General features: G+C 38.4%; 5 protein-coding genes across 6 annotated transcripts; 3 read left to right on the top strand and 2 right to left on the bottom strand.

The window, feature by feature from the left end:
• Nucleotides 1-626: 626 nt before the first annotated feature.
• Nucleotides 627-4,657, bottom strand: SVL4 (SHV3-like 4). The gene is made up of 10 exons (XM_021958331.2): nt 4,460-4,657; nt 4,039-4,170; nt 3,409-3,705; nt 3,210-3,319; nt 2,580-3,081; nt 2,411-2,452; nt 2,031-2,312; nt 1,786-1,928; nt 1,202-1,685; nt 627-1,113 (listed from the first exon to the last, which is right to left on the bottom strand). Exons 2-10 carry the CDS (start codon nt 4,157-4,159, stop codon nt 767-769), a joined length of 2,328 nt encoding a protein of 775 aa, XP_021814023.1. The 5' UTR covers nt 4,160-4,170; nt 4,460-4,657; the 3' UTR covers nt 627-766.
• Nucleotides 4,658-6,500: 1,843 nt separating this feature from the next.
• YKT61 (SNARE-like superfamily protein) lies at nt 6,501-9,675 on the top strand. The gene is made up of 6 exons (XM_021958383.2): nt 6,501-6,936; nt 7,540-7,637; nt 7,916-8,020; nt 8,179-8,244; nt 8,593-8,679; nt 9,330-9,675. Exons 1-6 carry the CDS (start codon nt 6,744-6,746, stop codon nt 9,378-9,380), a joined length of 600 nt encoding a protein of 199 aa, XP_021814075.1. The 5' UTR covers nt 6,501-6,743; the 3' UTR covers nt 9,381-9,675.
• Nucleotides 9,676-10,144: 469 nt separating this feature from the next.
• On the bottom strand, nt 10,145-11,195 carry TIL (temperature-induced lipocalin). Its single transcript, XM_021958384.2, has 2 exons — nt 10,742-11,195; nt 10,145-10,629 (listed from the first exon to the last, which is right to left on the bottom strand). Exons 1-2 carry the CDS (start codon nt 11,111-11,113, stop codon nt 10,444-10,446), a joined length of 558 nt encoding a protein of 185 aa, XP_021814076.1. The 5' UTR covers nt 11,114-11,195; the 3' UTR covers nt 10,145-10,443.
• Nucleotides 11,196-12,010: 815 nt separating this feature from the next.
• On the top strand, nt 12,011-14,186 carry NKS1 (ubiquitin-associated protein (DUF1068)). Its single transcript, XM_021958385.2, has 3 exons — nt 12,011-12,382; nt 13,412-13,435; nt 13,654-14,186. The coding sequence occupies exons 1-3, from the start codon at nt 12,190-12,192 to the stop codon at nt 13,953-13,955; spliced, it is 519 nt and encodes a 172-aa protein (XP_021814077.1). The 5' UTR covers nt 12,011-12,189; the 3' UTR covers nt 13,956-14,186.
• An 813-nt stretch (nt 14,187-14,999) lies between these two features.
• Nucleotides 15,000-18,658, top strand: LOC110756955 (calmodulin-binding protein 60 E-like). Of its 2 annotated transcripts, none has more exons than XM_021958462.2 (7): nt 15,000-15,483; nt 15,620-15,695; nt 16,102-16,160; nt 16,390-16,883; nt 17,226-17,386; nt 17,468-17,671; nt 17,758-18,658. In XM_021958462.2, the coding sequence occupies exons 1-7, from the start codon at nt 15,302-15,304 to the stop codon at nt 18,481-18,483; spliced, it is 1,902 nt and encodes a 633-aa protein (XP_021814154.1). In that variant the 5' UTR covers nt 15,000-15,301; the 3' UTR covers nt 18,484-18,658. The 2 variants fall into 2 exon arrangements, with proteins under 2 accessions (XP_021814154.1, XP_021814155.1); XM_021958463.2 differs by having other exon boundaries at nt 15,002-15,426.
• Nucleotides 18,659-18,870: the final 212 nt, after the last annotated feature.

Raw genomic sequence — 18,870 nt, 5'->3', positions numbered from 1 at the left:
CTCTTCCTCTCCCTCGTCCTCTTCCTCATCATCATCATCATCATCTTCTGCTTCTTCTTCTTTTCTCACTCTCTCTCTCTCTCTCTCTCTCTCTCTCTCTCTCTCTGTGTAATAGTGACCGAAAGTCAAGAGGCGGTGATGATATTTGTAGCTTCTGTAAAACCAGACCGTGGAAATGGTGACCCGGTTTCCTTGGCGGGGCGACCCGGTTGCTCTGTTGGTGAAAATGACTGTTCTGTCCTTTCATCCACAGGTAGCGCCCGTAGTCGCAGCCATGGAAGGCCGCGTTTCCTTCCTCTTTTGTCTGAAAAAAGGCGAATCTGAGCCTCGTTGTCTCTTTGTTGATTTCCATATTTTATCGAATATTATTATTTTTCCCCTGTTTTTTTAATAAATTTTTTTAATTTTGCTTGGAAAAATTATGAGCGAGCGACCCATAACCCTTGGTAAAAGATTAAACCTTTTACCATGTTAAATACTCAACTTGATCCAATGATGTAATAAAATTTTGACCTTTACTTGATATCAAGTTGATCTTAATTAAGGGTAAGGGATATGGTTAATGAAAAAAAACAGATTAGTATTGTTGGTTTGAGTTGATTGACTGGGATGAATGGAATGGCATCTTGAAAACAACATAATTGAATTGATATAAATTTAACTAGTCAGAATAAATCTGTCTAATTTGCGATATTTACTATACTATATAAATTATGTAAGTATATTACAGACTCACGTAATCTTAGAAGCTCAAGGCCAAGGTTACTTAATTTGCCAGCAAAGCGAGAACCACTATGGCAACTAAAGAAAGACAAATATTGGCAGCATTTGCGAAAGCACTTGACTTTTCAGAAGATCCAGGAGCAGGTGTAGATTTGGAGCCGGAATTAGTTGAATCAGAGCTGCTGCTGGAGGGTGGTGGGCTGGTCTCATTTTTCTTCACCACTTCAGGAAGCGGGGGGTCAACGACATTGGAAGTTTGAAGAGCTGGGCTTGGGGCTTGTGCTGGTGACAATGCCTCGGGGGCTACCAAACCCAGCAAAGCACCAGGTTCCACTGGTAAAATGGGATATGGGATATTGGCCTTGGGGTCCATATCATTACATGGGCACCCTGCAAGTTCATGTCAAAACTTGTTGTGAGGGTGGTTTTATTATGTAACTAAACAGAAAAATAACACTACTATACCAATAATACTTACTCATATATTTGTTAGCAGTTGCTGGGAAATCGGTGACGATGCCATCAACTTGGAACTCTAGAGCATATGATGCAATCTCTATGATGGGGTCGGAGAAATAATCAAACATGAGACTGACGAACTCATTCTTCAGCCAATGGACATACACCGAGATGTTTGCGGCCTTCATTTCCTTGACAACGTTCGTTTTCCCCGAAATGAAGTAATCGCCAATTTTGACAATGGAATCTTTGGAGACAGTTACTGCGTCTGCAAACTTCTTGATCTCATCCACGGATGCCTTGGGTGCATCACTTATTTTCTCCTTAATGTTGAGCACCCTTCTGTATGTTTTCACATCTTTGAACTTGGACAGCACTGAAGTGTCATCTGATTTGATCAACACTTGCTGAGTGGATTGCTTGTCAAATGTGGCATTGCTCAAGGCAGAGGTTACAGTTTTCACAATGTCCAGACCTGCCTTTGATGCTAGGTACGCAGCATTCTGACAATTCATCCCACAACATCGTTAACTTTGAGCAAAAATGAATATCTAATAAGAAGAGTTTGAGAATCAAAATGAATGAAACTATTAAAAGTCTTGCCTCAATGTTGATCAAGATTCCAGTAACTGCCTTTGTCTTAGAAAACTCCAGGAAGTCAGAGAGGGTCACCAGTTTGCCCACGTCCTTGTTAGCTGGGTTTCTATATACTTTTTCCTTAGTTCCGTACGGGCTTTGTATTTGAGCTGAAATAAAAAGAGCCAAGATGAACCGTTAACGGGTGAGATGGGATTTTCAGAAGCTTGCTACTTACTAGCAATATCAGATTTTGAATTAAAGAAGCTTACGTTTCAAGCTCTGAATCTCATCCCATGAGAGCTGGAATGAGAAGACTCCAGCTTCTGCTTGAAGTTCAGGGATAGTCTCACTCTTGGTCATGAACTGAGATAATGCATTAGTGCCTGAGTTGAGGTCTATGGTATCTAAGCAGAAGGCAACTCCATCACTTGACAGTTGAACTGAGCAATCTATTATGTCAGCCCCATCATCTACTGCTTGCTTATAAGCAAGGTCTGTGCTGCCAGGATAGGTCCCACTTGCTCCATTTCTTGTTATGATCAAAGGAAGTCCTGCAAAGTCAAAAGTTCTATAAGAAACTTCCTAACAACAATATTACAGGATTCACAACACAACTGTTGGCGTACAAAAGTTTCTAGAATATTCTTACCTTTTTTAGGCTTGGTACCATTATTGTTCTGTGCAAAGCATGCTGCACCAGGGAAAGCATTGGCAGGTTAATTGGGGCAGAAATCCAATATTTGTTTTGTGAAATGAATGTCTGTGTCAAGTAGGTGCTATTAAATTGAATGAAACATAAGCAAAGGCTGATATCTCACCAATGGTTTCGGATGCGGTAGGAGGGAAATCTGTAAGCACCCCATCAACAGAAAAGTTTGGCTGATCTACAAACTGCAGGTACTCAGCTGTTGGATCAAAACTGTAATTATAAGGGAGCACAATGTCATTTGCGAAACCAGAAGCATGTACTTCTAGCCCTTGTTTGTGAGCCTCAGTCACGAGTGTAGTGGCAGCCTCCAAATAGTTGTTCTTATTGACAGGCCATATGTATTCTTTTGGGACAAGGATTCCAGCTGCAACTGACTTGATCATCCCAAGATTCTTCACAAGTGCGCTGTAGTTTTGTTTGGTTGTGGGTTCAGTTTCTTCAGGATCTAGGAACTGGAAGATGAGCTTTGTCCTCCCTTTGTTCACTTTTGCACTTATGGTTTTCAAGAAACCAATCTCAGGAGATGAGATGTAATTCACAGATGCAAATCTGATTGCCTTTTCAACAAATGATGCCATACTGATTTTGTGTTGGCTATAAAATGTATCATACTGTATGCCACGGACAGCAAACCAAACACCAAAACCATTTATTATGAAAATGAAAATGATTTATGACTGATGAAGAACAACTCTACAAAAATAACTCATTGATAGTATAGAAAGGGATAGAGAGATACCGGAACGTTCAGCCAGAATTTGTCTGGTTTAATTCCTAAAGCATCCTCAACAGTTGCTATTGGCAGAGTACCGTCGAAGTGACTTGGTCGGGAAAAAATGTTTTGAGTCACTGTAAAAGAATTGAACACAAGAAAACAAAGCATGATTACTAGTCACCTTAACCCATAAATGTTGTTGTCTACTTGATTTGTAACTTACGTGATACATTGTTTAACAGCTGATCAGCTGTAAAATCCAAAGCAAACCAGCCACGAATATCCTTCCCATTCACATTGTAAGTCTTTTGGCCTTTAGGGTAGAACATAGATATAGTTGTTGTATTATCAAGCAGAATGTTCGACAGGCATATTCCAACGCTATCTTTCGTTAACTGCAGATTGCAGAAGAAAGCGTACCCTGGCAAACTTTGAGACTTTGCCATGTCACTCGCATAGGCGCTGGATTCAGGAAAAAGTCCCGAAAACCCTCCACGAGCTATAACGAGGGGCTCTTGTCCTGCAGGTAAAATCATGAGTTGCAGAAAGTCATTACACTGACTTGATACTAGTAATAGTTAAGCGTTTAGACATTCCTGCAAATGTAGAAGAAACCTTGTTGTTTCGTCTCATATTTTGGTTCAGTTAATATCAAGTTATCAAATTATTTCTTGAGATTGGCCTTATTCACTTAAATGAAACTTCTGAGAAGCCCAATTTCTTGCCCCTTTTTTTTTCTTTTTTTCTTTTTTGCAGAGTAGATCAACTTTTGGTTGAAGAATTCTTTTATTCGTTTTCGTTTTGAAATGGCCAATTCGTTAGCTCCAAATAGTAAACAAAAAGGTGTTATTACCATTTAAAGTCAGCCATTTCTTTGCTGGAGACTCCGCAGGGGCCTTCTGTCCTGCATTTGGTGCTTTCGCTGCTAAAGTTGCGTGGATCAACAAGGATATGAAAAACAAACACCTGATCATTTCTTCTGACTCTGTTGCAGATTCCAACAGTCAGTTTATCAAATGTAGAACATAATAGGAAAAACAAAACAGAGAGGCAGATCATAACAATTGTCAAAACTAGAGTGTGTTTATATGTTCACATTTTTCATAATTGAATTCGTAGGTGAGAATTCATATCATCAAACAGAACAAAAAAATATTTCTTATCTTAATTAAAGTTTAGAGAATGCCTCAAACAAATGATCTATTCTTAACATAAACAACATTGAAAGAAGAAAAAAAAAAAGAGAAAATTAGAAGAAACCCAAAAGAACTTACTTCTGGAGGAATCAGGCACTCCCTGTCAAGTTTCTGGAAAACTATCAAGGGAATGTGATGGAAAGGAAAAAGAAGTGGTGGTAAGGGGGGGCAAAGGGAGAAAAAAAGATGAGAGATGATGAATTTAATTTACCCCCAAAGGTATCAAGAAAAAGCTTAAGCCCAAATAGGGGCTCTTCTTTCTTTTTTTACCAATTTACTCCGCACAGATTTCTCGCATTAATAGCAGCCCAGGAATAACTATTAAAGGAGAACCGTTTTTAGTTTTTGGGTCAATTCCTGTATTTACTATTTTTGTAGACTGATGGAGTTGGACCAGTTGGCTTTGTATTTCTTTCGCGGGAAACCAGGCATCTGTAACCTTAAAAGCCTTAACGGTTTTTTGAAACCCCCGCTTTTCTATAATTAGGCGTTTCTGACACGGTTTGCATGAATTCCAGTTCCAGATGTTCTACTGCTGCCTCAATATTGTTTGAGAAGTTTGTTATAAAACCAAATTGAATTCATTCATTCATAATGCCATAATGGTTAAGATCTAACGGGAGTAATCTTCAATAGGATAATCAGTTACAAGTAACGTTGTCTTTCATAAATCGCGCGCAGAAAAACTTGGTTGCAACAGGATATCACTATTTTGTTATCTTTGGTGAATAACGATATGCCATGTGGAGAAGTTATCATACGTATCATAATGTTATTGGCCAGAAATAGCAAAACAATATTATCCCCATTTTCATACAAGTGTGTTCTTGATCACATGAGCAACAAGCAACAACAATATGGACCTTTAATAAACAAATATATAAGATCATAAGTCAAAATTAAAGTGATTATTTTTTTCAAATTTGAGTCCTCTAACAGGATTACTGTCATTGTCTAAGTACTAAACCTTCATATACAGGCGAACCATGAGTTGTTGACAGTAGGACACCTTAGACAAGTCAAGTATCTTTTTTCTTTTTGAGTCTAACTTGTCACAAAACTCTACATTTTGGATTATAATTTTCTATTTTATTAGCTTGTTTCATTTAATATTTCAATAATAACTCATTATAATATTTATAGAGATTTTGAGAGAGAGAGAGAGAGAACATGTTTTAAGGGATGAAGAGAGTTTTAAAAAAAAGATTCTCCATAATAAGTGAGAAAAGAATAAAGAGGGATATGAGAGTCATGTTTGGGGAGCAATTTTGTAACTAGACTCCATTAAGTTATACATATATATAAAATAACAAATGAAAAACAAGGGAATGGGTTTGGGAGGAGGCATGTGCCCCTCTTAGGCCCAATGTTCTTCCGATCTTGTATGAACAGGATCTAATTCATATGAATATAGCTAATAAGTGAATATATCAGTGTTACTTATATTTTCAATGTTGTACTCGGTTTGCGATTTAAATTCCTCTTCATTGATTTTTAAAATGGCGATAAATAATTTACTATCAAGATAAAGCAGTCACACTTATAAATAACTATATACATTATATACACTTTTAATGTAAAATGCAACGAAGATTAGCATTTTTTTCTCATAAAGAGATATATATATATATATATATTTTAGTACAAGTAATAGTCTCAATTATAAGAGAGAGGGATTCTCGCTCACACTACCATGGTTCTATGAGGATTTGAATTTGAAATCATTAGTCTGCAAGTTGATGCCATTTTTTAGTGGACTAGACCCGTTAACCATAAAGAGATATATCTTTAGATAAGCATAAGGAATTCAAATTTTTATAAAAGCATAAGGAATTTAAATTTTGAAAAAGCATAAGGAATTAATAATTGTTGGCCAATGCGAATAAGGAATTGATTTAAAGGCGGTCCGAATGAGTTGGATTTTGTATGTACTATGGTGTTGGGAACAAAGAAAAAGTATAAGGCATATATATTATAATATTTAAATTTAAGATTTTTTATACACTTCTTATAGTACTTATTATTTTTTTAATAAAATATATTTTCTATAAAAAAAAAAAAAATTAAGGGTATTTTTGTGAGGAAAAGGATAAGGCATATATTAAGTCATACAAGTGCACGGCGATGCCGACCTAATTGCACCGTATCCAAAGACTCTGTAAGTGCACTAGATCTCTACCCTTCTCTTGCTGGAACACAATTCTTACTTTCCCTTTCTTCACCCTCTCCACGATCCGAATCCCCCAATTCCCAAATCAAACACCAGACTTCAGACTCTCTGTTACAAGAGACCTCCGAACCCCAATAGATCTTTTATAAGGAATAGCGGAGGGACAGAGAATCAGAGAAACAGAGAAGAAAGATGAAGATCACGGCCTTGCTGGTCCTCAAGTGCAACCCGGACGAATCCGACCCGACCATTCTGGCCAACGCCTCCGATACCAGTCACTTCGGCTACTTCCAGAGGTCCAGCGTCAAGGAGTTCATCGTCTTTGTCGGTCGCACCGTTGCCAAACGGACCCCATCCGGACAACGTCAGTCCGTCAAGCACGAAGGTCCGTTATTTCTTACGGTTCGGGTCCCCCAATTTTCGCTGATCCCCCTTGCAGTCACTTTTGTTTTCAACTGTATAGGTGTTCTATGCGCTATATACGATATTAATAATTTTTCCCAATTTGATGGAAGCTCTGATCATTCTAATTTGCGTTTTAAATCCTTAGCTGATTAATCTGGTTTGATTTGAGATCTCGGTTTTCCGGAGTTTTCAACTCTCTTGTCTTTGTGTGATATTGTTTGTTTGTATATTTTTTCTTGATTTGGGGTTACAGAATTTTGTTGCAATTGCAAATTTCGGGTTTTCTGTATACTTTTGTAGTGATTATAGAATTTGAGGCTTGAATTTGCATTGCCCCAATTTCATTCGGCATCAGATGCAATTGTTTATTGGAGTTTGTTGGCACGTTTTTACTAGAAATTTCTTTAAATAAGGTCACTAAAACATACGGCACAGACTGTCTTACTCTCAGGGTTATTACTGTTGTAATTTTGAATATGTTTCTTAGACGCTCATTTAAGTTCTTGTTCTTCTTGTTTATCTTTTGTTGGAGTTTCAGTATGCTTTTATAAACTCTGAATTTCTTTGTGTTGTTTCTTCATAGAGTATAAGGTGCATGCTTACAACAGCAATGGTCTTTGTGCGGTGGGCTTTATGGATGACCACTATCCTGTCCGAAGTGCATTTTCTTTGCTCAACCAGGTAACACAATATGTACCTTTTCTAGGAGCATAAGTGTATCCATACATTGAATAATCCCTTCATTTTCCATACCTTGCTTCCCATATTTTTGTGATGGCTAATTGCTTCAGCTTAAGTGGTACCCTAGTGAGAAATTGAGATCCAATTGACTTTGATTTGTAATTAGTTGTGCCTGAGGTTTTTGCATACTTGGTTTCATGGACTACCTTAAATATAGTGCTCCAGGCTTGTTTTATGTTTGTCTCATCAAAGATCTGATTGATTCCTACGATTGGCAGGTGCTAGATGAATATCAGAAAAAATTTGGTGATTCTTGGAGGACTGCACAACAGGACAGCACACAAACATGGCCCTATTTGGGTGAGGCCCTGACCAAGTTCCAGGTGTGTCTGTTAATCTGTTTTTGCCCTCGTTTGTTTATCTGGAGTCATAAGGCAACATATGGTTAACCAAGATTATGTTTTCAGATTCGACAAAACAGATGAAGTTTCATGAGTTATAACTGAAGCTACTTTCTTGTTTCTTTATTTTCAATTTTCAGGACCCCGCAGAGGCTGATAAGTTGTTGAAAATTCAGAGGGAATTAGATGAAACAAAAATTATCCTTGTGAGTATAGTGCACTATTTCATTTACATTTTGTTCAACATATTTTTGTCGTGTCTGTTTTTATAATTTTTTTGTTGGTGGATTCAGTGCGTCTGTTTGTTTGTTGTAAATATTCTTTTGTATTTAAGTAGAACCTCCAACTTGGCATTTTGTTTTGTTTAGTAATGGCCAAAAGAAGATCTTCAACTGAATACCCTTATGGACCTTATCTGCTGAAATTTTTTCCTGAAATAAGTTGGAGATATCTTTTGTGTTATAAATTTATCTTTATTCAGTATATGCCGTTGCTTATTGGTCATCTCCTACATTTCTCACCCGGCTTATTTGTTGTTTCTTTCCTTGGTTCAGCATAAGACCATTGATAGTGTGCTTGCACGAGGTGAGAGACTTGACAGTTTAGTTGAGAAGAGTTCAGATCTTAGTGCAGCATCGCAGGTACAGACAATTATTGTGAATGACTATGAATTTGCCACTGCACACTCTCACATAGTACATTTGATCTTCATATGCGTGTAAGCCCATGTCATGTTAATTACCTATAATTTGAAGTGTGATGTTAAGGGCTTTGGGATCTTTCAATATCAAGAAAAGTTGATAGAACAGAACTTTTTGGTGTGTCTAGGTGTGAGATAATGCAATATGTTATTTTGCATGCCATAAATATTATGGTGTTAAATAGCACTTATGATGAGATCATGGGAAGGCATCATTGTTTAAAATGACTTGTTGCCTGGCTTTCTAAACGTGTTGCAGTGCTTGAACGAGGGTTATGTTACCTTAGTTGAGTCTAGAAAAGCAATGTCAAGTTTTCACTGTATAATATTTAACATTGGAAGAATACCATTATTGCCCAACGACATGATGCTAGGAAGATCCCACCTAATTTTGTCTTAGTTTGAAGATTAGGTTCATGTATTATAATTTGTTTATGCCAGTCTGTCTTGGCTGTGTAACACACGCATATCATGACTGATTACTACCTTTTTTTTTTTTTCCATTGTTAAACCATAATATTTGCCTCTTGAAATTTGGAATTAAAGTTTGTTTTTAATGTGAGAAGATGATGACGGTGGTTTTTGAAACAGATGTTCTACAAGCAGGCAAAACAGGCCAATCAGTGTTGTACCATATTGTAAGAGGCGAGTAGCAATCCTGCAATGACAATCCCTTGATATGGTGCTGAAGTTGATGGATTACAATTTGACGATTGTAATATGTTCATAACATTTGTCAATTGTTTGCTTGGTAGAATTGTGTGGATTTTCCTCATTTTCCTAGGTATCAAAGATGGGAAACCAAATATTAATAGAGGTCTCCTGCTATTATAGTATTAAATATTGTTTCTGTTTGGAAACACGAGTTTGCGCATCTGCCTGGGTGTATGTGATATTCACATTACAATTTTATAAAATATATATGTCATTGCTTTCAGATTTTAGAGGATAGAAAAGAATTCAGAGTTATATCGGACATAAGTGAAAGGTCCAGAATGTTTATGGATGACTGAAAGTCCATGGGCGCTGTTATGATGTTGTTCTGGTTGCATTTGCATTTCAAGTGATTAAGAGTCGTTACCCTTCATATAAGAATCTCTATATCGTCCTACCCTTCATATAAGAATCTCTATATCGTCCTCATTTGCCTCGCCTCCACCGAACAAATATCCATGTGACCAGAGAATGCCCAGAGAAAGATACGTGTTGGTAACTGGTTCTGTTTACTTTCCATAGAACCATGTCGACATGGTCCTCCATACGGATAAAATGTGAATAAGAAGGGAAAACGACGACTCTCTCTCTCAAGAGATATACCCCACACCTACACGTGAATTGAACTGTAAGCCACTTCCTTTTTGTCCTCCTCCCTTGCAGAAGCTCATAAAAATCAAACCGACAGAAAATTTTAAGTAAAGAGTGATCTCATCAAAATATCATTCAAAATCCGCAGGTACAGGTACAAATTACGTAGGACGGAACAAACAGAAGGAATATTTTCAATACTAATAGGCTTCTTCAGAGTTCATCGCATGCACACAGAAACAGTCTCGACTCTGCAACAAACAACTACTAAAACATACACAAATTAACAAACGACTCCCTAGTCTTGATTGATGTTGCCAAAAGGGGTTTTTGTGTGTTTCTTATTACAAATACCTACACATCCTCAAACCCCAAATATGCTATTGCTATCAGAAACTGTCTACTTTCCCAGGATGGATTTGAACCACCAGATGCCCTTGGTGTCTTTGGGGCCTTCTTCTCCTTCCGGTGGAGTCTCACTCTGTGGTGTCTTGTGGAGTTTGCTAACATCATATTCCTCATCCTTGGCCCTTTGAACTAGCTGGTTGTAAATTTCATCATCAAGACGAGGCTGCCTGCTTAAAATCTGATCAAATTCCCCAACCCCCCCAAAAGCAAAAAGAAGAAAAGTTAAATCCAAATACAGACAAAGCACAACAAATATCCAAAGGTAATTTTAATAAAATAAAAAAAATTACCCAAAGGTAATTCCTGCTAGGCTGGCCAATCAAAGCATACTGATAATCCTCATCAATAAACAAAACCCAGTAATCACCAGTAACAGGGATGATGGGCAAAAATGGAGGAACGTAGAATTTCACTTTGAGTTTGGCCTCTTCGCTGGAGGGGTCGGCCTTGTATGCAGTGCCCTCTATGAAGCCTCTTTTTCCATCAGTCCAAGTCTCATTGAGCACGTTCACAGTCCCATCATCTCTCAGAGTGTAGGTAGCCCTCGTGTTCTCTCCACTCTTGGGCTGAAACCTTGACGGAAATGAGGCTATCTCGTACCAGCGCCCCATGTACCTCTGCAAATCCAGACCCTTCACCACATCCATGGTTTTCTTCGCCATTGTTTCTTATTGTTTCTAGGTTTCGAGAATGGGAGAGTTTTTGGGGGTTTTATTATGTTTGTGGTCTGTTGATAAGGTGTGGAGGTGGCTTCAGCTTAATGGCTTTTGTTTGGGGCAAAAGGTAACTTAAATGAGCGACGTGTGGCTTTCTCGGCCTTACACGTGTAGGGTGTGAATGGTTGAACTTGCCACACATTACGGTGGGTTTTGTTTTCCCCTTTCCCCTTCCAGAAATATGGAGGTTAAAATTTCTGTTTTGATTTGAAGACGTCAAAGCTTGGGGAGGAAGAAAAAGCAACTTGTGGTAGTAGCTTCAAAGAAAAGCAAGCTTGCTAAGAAGCATTAAGCTTTGTCATTGTCATTGGCTTGTGAAACCAAGAATTGTAGATCGAGGGGGTGACACAAAGGGAGTCAAATCTCGAGTCCCAGTCACTTCTTAAATCATGGACCACGCATGCGTTGTATCTTTGTAACTGATAAGATCAATTGATCAGTTCTCTCCCAAAAAAAAGATCAATCGATAGGATATGTACAAGCTTAACCGTACCAATAATTAGTGATCGGCCCAAATTCACTGCCGTTTCTCCATGGAAGATGGAAAGACCTAAACCTTAAGCATGGGCCTGGTTCTGAATCTGAACACATGCAATTCAACACAAGTTTGGTTTCTGGACTGGGTGAAATAATCTTTCATCATGAAAGCTCGAGAGACTAAAAGCCCACATAGGAAACAGGCCCGCTTTATCTAATATTACCTTGGTTTTTTTGATAAGAATTCAGAAGTTAAAGAATATGTGTTGCTTTCGCTCTCTCATACAGTTACACTAGATCTTGTAATAATTGCTTTGACTTGAGGAAAAAATAGAGGTTCTTTACCAAACTAAACTTACCACCTCTGCCTCTGTAACATTATTTTTCATGATTACAGCTCATTAATGGGGAGCCACTGACTTCTTCAGATTACAGTTTTGCTTTAACAAAACCAGCAGTCATAGATTTCAAGTTAGATCTCACTTTCCCCCAATACAGTGACACACTAACGAAGGAAAAACACATCAAGAGAGAGAGAGAAAGAGATGTCAAGGCGATCTGCTACTTGTTTGAGATGTTGTTTGGTGGTGTTTGCAGTAGTTTCAGCATTGGGGGTATGTGGTCCGGCCTTGTATTGGAGGTTCAAGAAGAGTATAAGGTCGGGGGATTCTAAAACTTCTTGCCCTACCTGCAACTGTGATTGCCCTCCTCCTTTGTCCCTTCTCAAGATTGCTCCTGGTACCACTCTCCCTCTCCTTCTTTCTTAATATGGGTTTCTTGTCGCTTTGATTTCTGATTTCTTATGTTTTGTTTCTGGGTTCTTTTGAAATTTTGATTTTTTCTTGATTGGAATGAAACTTATGGTTACCCATGTCATCAATTTGGGGTTTAAATCCTTCTTATTGCTAATTTTTGATTTGGAGCTGCTTATGTGTTGGGAATATATGTGGGAAGTGGAACCCAATTCAGGTTTAGATTTACTTTCTTTTTTTCTTATTGTGTCCGATTTTAAGCTGAATAGAGTGAAATTATAATTTCCCTTTTGATAGGTTTGTGGCATTGATATGGTGTGATTGTTTTCTGTTTTGTTTTTTGTTTTCCGAGCTGTTCTCTTTTGTTGGGTAATGCTTGTTTGATTGAGTTTTGAGTAAAGTTGAGATCTTGCCTTGTGTTGTCTTTACTTGCACTGTTATACTGTGTCTTTACTCTGTTATACCATGGTGCTTGAAAGGAAATACAGCACTACCTGCATATCATATGTGCACTCTTTAAAATTGCTATGGGCTGTATGAAGTCTTTCTGATCTGAGTTTATGAATCCACAATGCGCTCATTTTGTGGCAACATTAACCAGTTCTGCACTCAGACATTGTTAACCATGTTTCGGATTTTATTTCTGGGAGCTGGAAAGTCTCGCTTCAACATACAATGATTCTCAAATATGCTTTGCCCAGTCATTCAAACTTGGGGGGGCTTTGGGGGTGGGGGTGACTATCGTATCGTTAGTGGTTGTTCAAACGGTTAGATGGATATTTTTGCTATCCATAGAAGAACTAGTGCCGGAACGATTTAGGACTAAAGTTGGAATGAGCATTTTGATTTGTGTATATCGAATCTGGGAAAATCTGTTTCTGCTGTTAAACTGCATGCAAAATCTGAGATTTTGCTTTTGATTTCCCTATCTTCTTTCAATTATTATAGTCTGAGAGTTCATTTTTACTCCTATAATAACATATGTCATGGTTTGGTTTTTGTTATTCTTTTGCAGGATTGGCCAATCTCTCAGTCGCAGGTTAGAATGCATCCTATCATTCAACTTATTGTGTTATCCTTTTCCTTTATTACATTCATTAGTATTAGCTTGGCAACAAGGTCAGTGGAACCTGTTAACAAATATTTAATAGCCATTATAAGTTTTCATCCACTGCTTCTGGGAAATGCCTTCCCAAGTTGTTTATTGCGAACTATGTATAGGTACATGGGTCTGTAATCATTTTTGTTGGTGAACAGATTGTGGAAGTAATGACCCAGATCTGAAGCAGGAAATGGAGAAGCAGTTTGTGGACCTTTTAACAGAGGAATTGAAGTTGCAAGAGGCTGTTGCTGCAGAGCACACCCGACACATGAACATCACATTTGCTGAAGCAAAGAGGGTGGCTTCTCAGTACCAGAAAGAAGCAGAAAAGTGCAATGCTGCAACAGAAACTTGTGAGGAGGCAAGAGAGCGTGCTCAGGCATTGTTTATCAAGGAGAGAAAGGTGACTTTGTTGTGGGAAAGACGAGCCCGTCAAATGGGTTGGGAAGGGCTATAGTTTGTAAAACCGGATTGCAAGTTGTTCGGTTCAGTTCAACTACTGATTCGTCTTTCTCTGCAGTATTTATACAAACAACCAAGCAAAATTGCATGGATCGTTCCTTCCCCTGTTACAGCAAAAATGATCCCTCTCTTTCTCTCTCACTCTCTTCCAAGTGTAGTTGTACCTGTATTGCCCACAAATGGCATAAAGATATCAGATTTTACTTTATAAACAAAATGTTAAGGATCCCTTTGCCCATTTTACAACAATGAGATGATGTTTACAATCTGCCAGTGCATTAATTCCTATTACGGGTTACTCCTGTGTTTACTTAACATAAATGAATGGAAAAGCAATCTCATCCCAGCTTATACTTTCATGATGAATAAAGTGGTGTTTGAGAATATACTTGCATATCATATGTCAGCATCAAGCTGTGTTTACTTGACATAAATGAATGGAAAAGCAGTCTCATCCCGTGTTATACTTTCATGATGAATAAAGTGGTGTTTGAGAATATACTTGCATATCATATGTCAGCATCAAGTGTTATGACTACTCAATCCACTCAAGTCATCAATTATATTTGAGCAAACAAGACAAAATCTTGAAGGTGAAGATTTTGGACTCGACACAATATTCCAAGAACGTGGGTTTCACAGCTATTAGCAAAACCAAAGGAAACCTCGAATTACTTGAACATGGGTTTCGCAGTGAACTCATAAATGGTATTTTCTGTCGGCGCAGGTGACAGCCATTGACTTCCTCATCCATCTTTACGCAAAATCAAGTAATCAACGGCTCTCACTGCCGCACCGCCATTTGTGCATGACCCTTATTCTTCCACACAACACTCACCAAACATAATGATGGTCAAAGGACTTATGCATATGTAAATATTAATATATAATATATCACAAATCCAAAAGTTGCACCAAAAGACGCGGTTCGGACTGACTTTCAACGTTCATGCACTCACAAGGCACATCCAACCCCAGCTGTGAGGCTATGACGTTGAATTATTATAAGGGGCAATAATATTATAACATGCAAACCCATTATTATAATATTTTTTAGATCAAATATAATATAAAAGTAGAAAAGAAATCGATGTAGATCCACCAAAAACTCAACAAATACATCTTTTCAATTAATACTCAGATCAGGGAGGAAAACCCAAAAAAACAGAATTGTCGTTTGGGGTCTGAAAACTTGACGCTTAATAGGTTTTGATTGAGTTCTTCATTCTATGAAGCTTCTGTGACTGTATACGTGGATATACTTTGATCCATCTTGGGTTCCAAGTTTGGGAAGTATTTTTGAAAGAGTTTTGGCGGCTAGGGTTGGATAAGTTTCTGAAAATGGAAAGTTCAGGAAGCATGAGGGTGGAGAAGAGAGGGTATGAAGAGGGCGTGGAATTGGATGATGATGCAGAAGAAGGCCACCCGCCAGAGCCAAAGAAGCAGAGATTGCCCGCTTTGGCAAGGTTTTTATTTCCTATTTTGATATTTGGATTTTATGACTTGTTTCTGCTAATTAAGGGGTAGGTGCTAATTCAATTGTAAGAATTTTTAGGCTGACTTATTTTGCATTTACACTCCCCTGTTGAATCATCTCTATGCAAGCGTTCAATATCATTTTCTTTAAAGACTATTGTTTATACAGTTCATTATTTGCAGTGTAATTGTGGAATCTTTGAAGGTAGATAGCTTGCAAAGACTTTGCTCATCTTTGGAGCCTCTTCTCCGCAGAATTGTGAGTCAGATTGTCACCCTTTGCATATTAGAGTAGAGTTGAGGTTGAAACTAGCTGCACTCAGATGATGATCAGTCCCTTCCTGGGATAGCAAATCATTGTTTTCTTCCCTTTCCCACCTTTCCAAAACAATGAATTATAGCATTTCATTTTTATTTTTCCTGCGAAGTCACTTTCTGCATAGTATGGCTTTCCGTGTGTTTTACTTTTCCCACTAATTTAAACAAAGAAAGCACTTTAAGTTGTTAGTATCCTGCCATCGATAATGCCGAAAAAATCTGTGGCACGTAGTATTTCCTGGTTATACTTTCTTCAAAACATTGCCTTCAGTCATGTGTAAAACCATGCATTGTTTGCAGCAAGTTAGCATCCTTTTGATCATTCTGAAATTCTTTTTGAGTAACAGGTTAGTGAAGAAGTGGAGCGTGCTTTGACAAAGTTAGATCATGCTGAACTGGCTGGAAGGTTTGTTTCAACCATAGTATTGTCTCCTTGGTTCATTTTGAAAGCCATAGACTATGGTTCCAATTATAATTTAAAAATATTTAAAGCAGATGTTATGCTTTCTTCTTCGGATTTTCGTAAATTATCATGTTTTGTTTCTTTCTTTCTCTGTAATGGTGTGTTGGTTGGAAGGTTGGGGTGGGAAGCCGTATCAACAAATTCATTGTTTGCACTATCCAAAATACTGCAGGTCTCCACCACCAAGAATACAGGGCCCAGAAGGAAGAACTCTGCAACTACAATTCAAAACAAGAATGCCTCCTCATCTGTTCACAGGTGCAAAGGTTGAAGGAGAGCAAGGAGCAGCAATTCATGTCGTCTTGCTAGACCACAGCACAGGCACTGTTTTGCAAACAGGGCCTGAATCAGCTGCAAAACTGAATGTTGTGGTGCTGGAAGGTGACTTTAATGAGGAAGCTGATGATATTTGGACCAAAGAACACTTTGAAAACCATGAAGTAAAGGAACGTGAGGGGAAAAGGCCACTTTTGACAGGGGATCTACAAATTACTCTCAAGGAAGGGGTAGGTACTCTTGGAGATCTTACCTTCACTGACAATTCTAGCTGGACAAGGAGCAGGAAATTCAGGCTTGGTGTTAAGATTTCCCCTGGATATTGTGAGGGCATTCGTATTTGTGAGGCTAAAACAGATGCTTTTTCTGTTAAAGATCACAGGGGAGAATGTGAGTTTTCTGAAGTTTGCCATTTTAGTATTTACTTATGATAGAACAGTCTGCAGTACATATGCTAATCAAGTTAGGGGGTCTTGGAGCCACTATGTCTGCCTGGGGCAGAGAGCATAACCCAGTATTAGTTGATCAGACTCAGAATTCATTCCTCTAGTATTAGGATTGATGACATAAACTTGTTGGTCATTTTGGATTCTTGCATATATCTTCCTAACTTGCAGTGTCATACATTTTGGTTAGTGTACCTTGAGTCTGATATGCCGTTATTCCTTTATATGTATTACAAAATACCTTTAAAGCTTGTCTTAATGAAGTCACTGTTTCTGCCATTTGAAGTGTACAAGAAACACTACCCACCGGCTTTGCATGACGAAGTTTGGAGATTGGATAGAATAGCAAAGGATGGAGCTCTGCACAAAAAACTGATTAAGGCTGAGATTGTAACTGTTGAAGACTTTCTTCGCCTTCTTGTCAAGGACCCACAGAAATTAAGAAGCGTAAGCATCTCTTGCATTTATCTTTAAACACCATTCTCCCTTGCTTTTCTGGTATTCTTACTTCTAAATTTCAAAATATAGATGCTTGGGAGTGGGATGTCCAATAGGATGTGGGAAAATACAGTGGAGCATGCAAAAACTTGTGTCTTGGGTGGAAAGCTCTATGTTTACTACACTGATCAAACTCACAGCACTGGTGTTGTTTTCAACCATATTTATGAGCTCAGGGGCCTTATTGCTGATGGGCAGTTTCTTCCTTTGGAGTCGCTTACCCAGAGTCAAAAGGTTGGATGTTTTTAACTATTCGGAAATGCTGTGATAATTACTTATCTCTTTAAACATAGCTCACTCATTTGGAGCTCTACATGCAGGTTTCAGTTGATTCTCTGGTGAAGAGAGCATATGATAATTGGCATCAAGTCATAGAATATGATGGAAAAGTCTTACACTCTCTTGTCAGCAACAAAAAGGTTACCAGAGCCTCAGCTGCACCTGTGACTGTGGCTGACCACAACAATTATGCTATAGACCACCATTCTGCAGCTACTCAGAATAGGCAGCAGTATACCTCTCAATTCGGCGAACAGTTCCAAACAGAAAATAACCACCCATCAGTCCCTCAGTACATTGAATTTCCATTTGTGAGGTCCGATCAAACAGCATTGATTAAATTTAATAACCCAGAACCAGCAGCATTATCTGGCAGCATGGGTTACATGCCAGTTGGAGGTTCACATTTTTCAGGAGATTGGTCACGGCCAAACAACGGGAATGGATTGGAAGATTTCGTTGCTGATGAAATCCGTTTCAGGAGTTCAGAGATGTTGGAGAGTGATGACATGCAAAGACTGCTCAAGACATTTAGTATGGGAGTCGGTGTAGGAGCAGGAGCGGGTTTTGGTGCTTCTGATGAGGCTTGTTACAATTACAGTGTACAGTATGAGCCTCAGATAGGCCAGTCATTCAGGAAGGAGCAAGCAAAGAGCTCAGGAAAGGCTGTAGTTGGATGGCTTAAGCTCAAAGCCGCTTTAAGGTGGGGAATATTTATTAGGAAGAGAGCTGCAGAAAGGAGAGCTCAGCTCACCGAGCTAGACTGAATCAAATGCTTGAGTTGGGTCCCTCCTATGTCAACCGCCGCAGCCATCACAGAAATCATTTGTGTTTGTTGATTTGAGATGCTTAATGTTCTATTTGCTTTCAAAAGTGACACGCTGAATAGAGAATGAAAATTAGGAATTTAATTCTATTTTGGAAATTTTCAATGTTCTTTTATCTTCTTCATCCAGAACTTGTTATTTGATACTGCATGAGGCAAGGACCACCTGGCAAATGTTATATTTTAGAAACCTCACCATTCCCATGCCAAAACAGGAAAAATAATGGAACCTTTGAGCGTCGCTTTCCATTGCAACCAGAATCTCATTTTCGGGTTCCTTATTAAATGGGCAAGTGCAGATTTGACCAAGTATCAACGAGAAAGGCCC

The sequence above is a fragment of the Prunus avium genome, chromosome 7 (genome assembly GCF_965620075.1).
Source record: "Prunus avium chromosome 7, drPruAviu1.hap1.1, whole genome shotgun sequence".
NCBI lineage: Eukaryota > Viridiplantae > Streptophyta > Magnoliopsida > Rosales > Rosaceae > Prunus > Prunus avium.
Note: the sequence above shows the minus strand (reverse complement) of the source record. Positions and strands in the feature narration are given on the sequence as shown.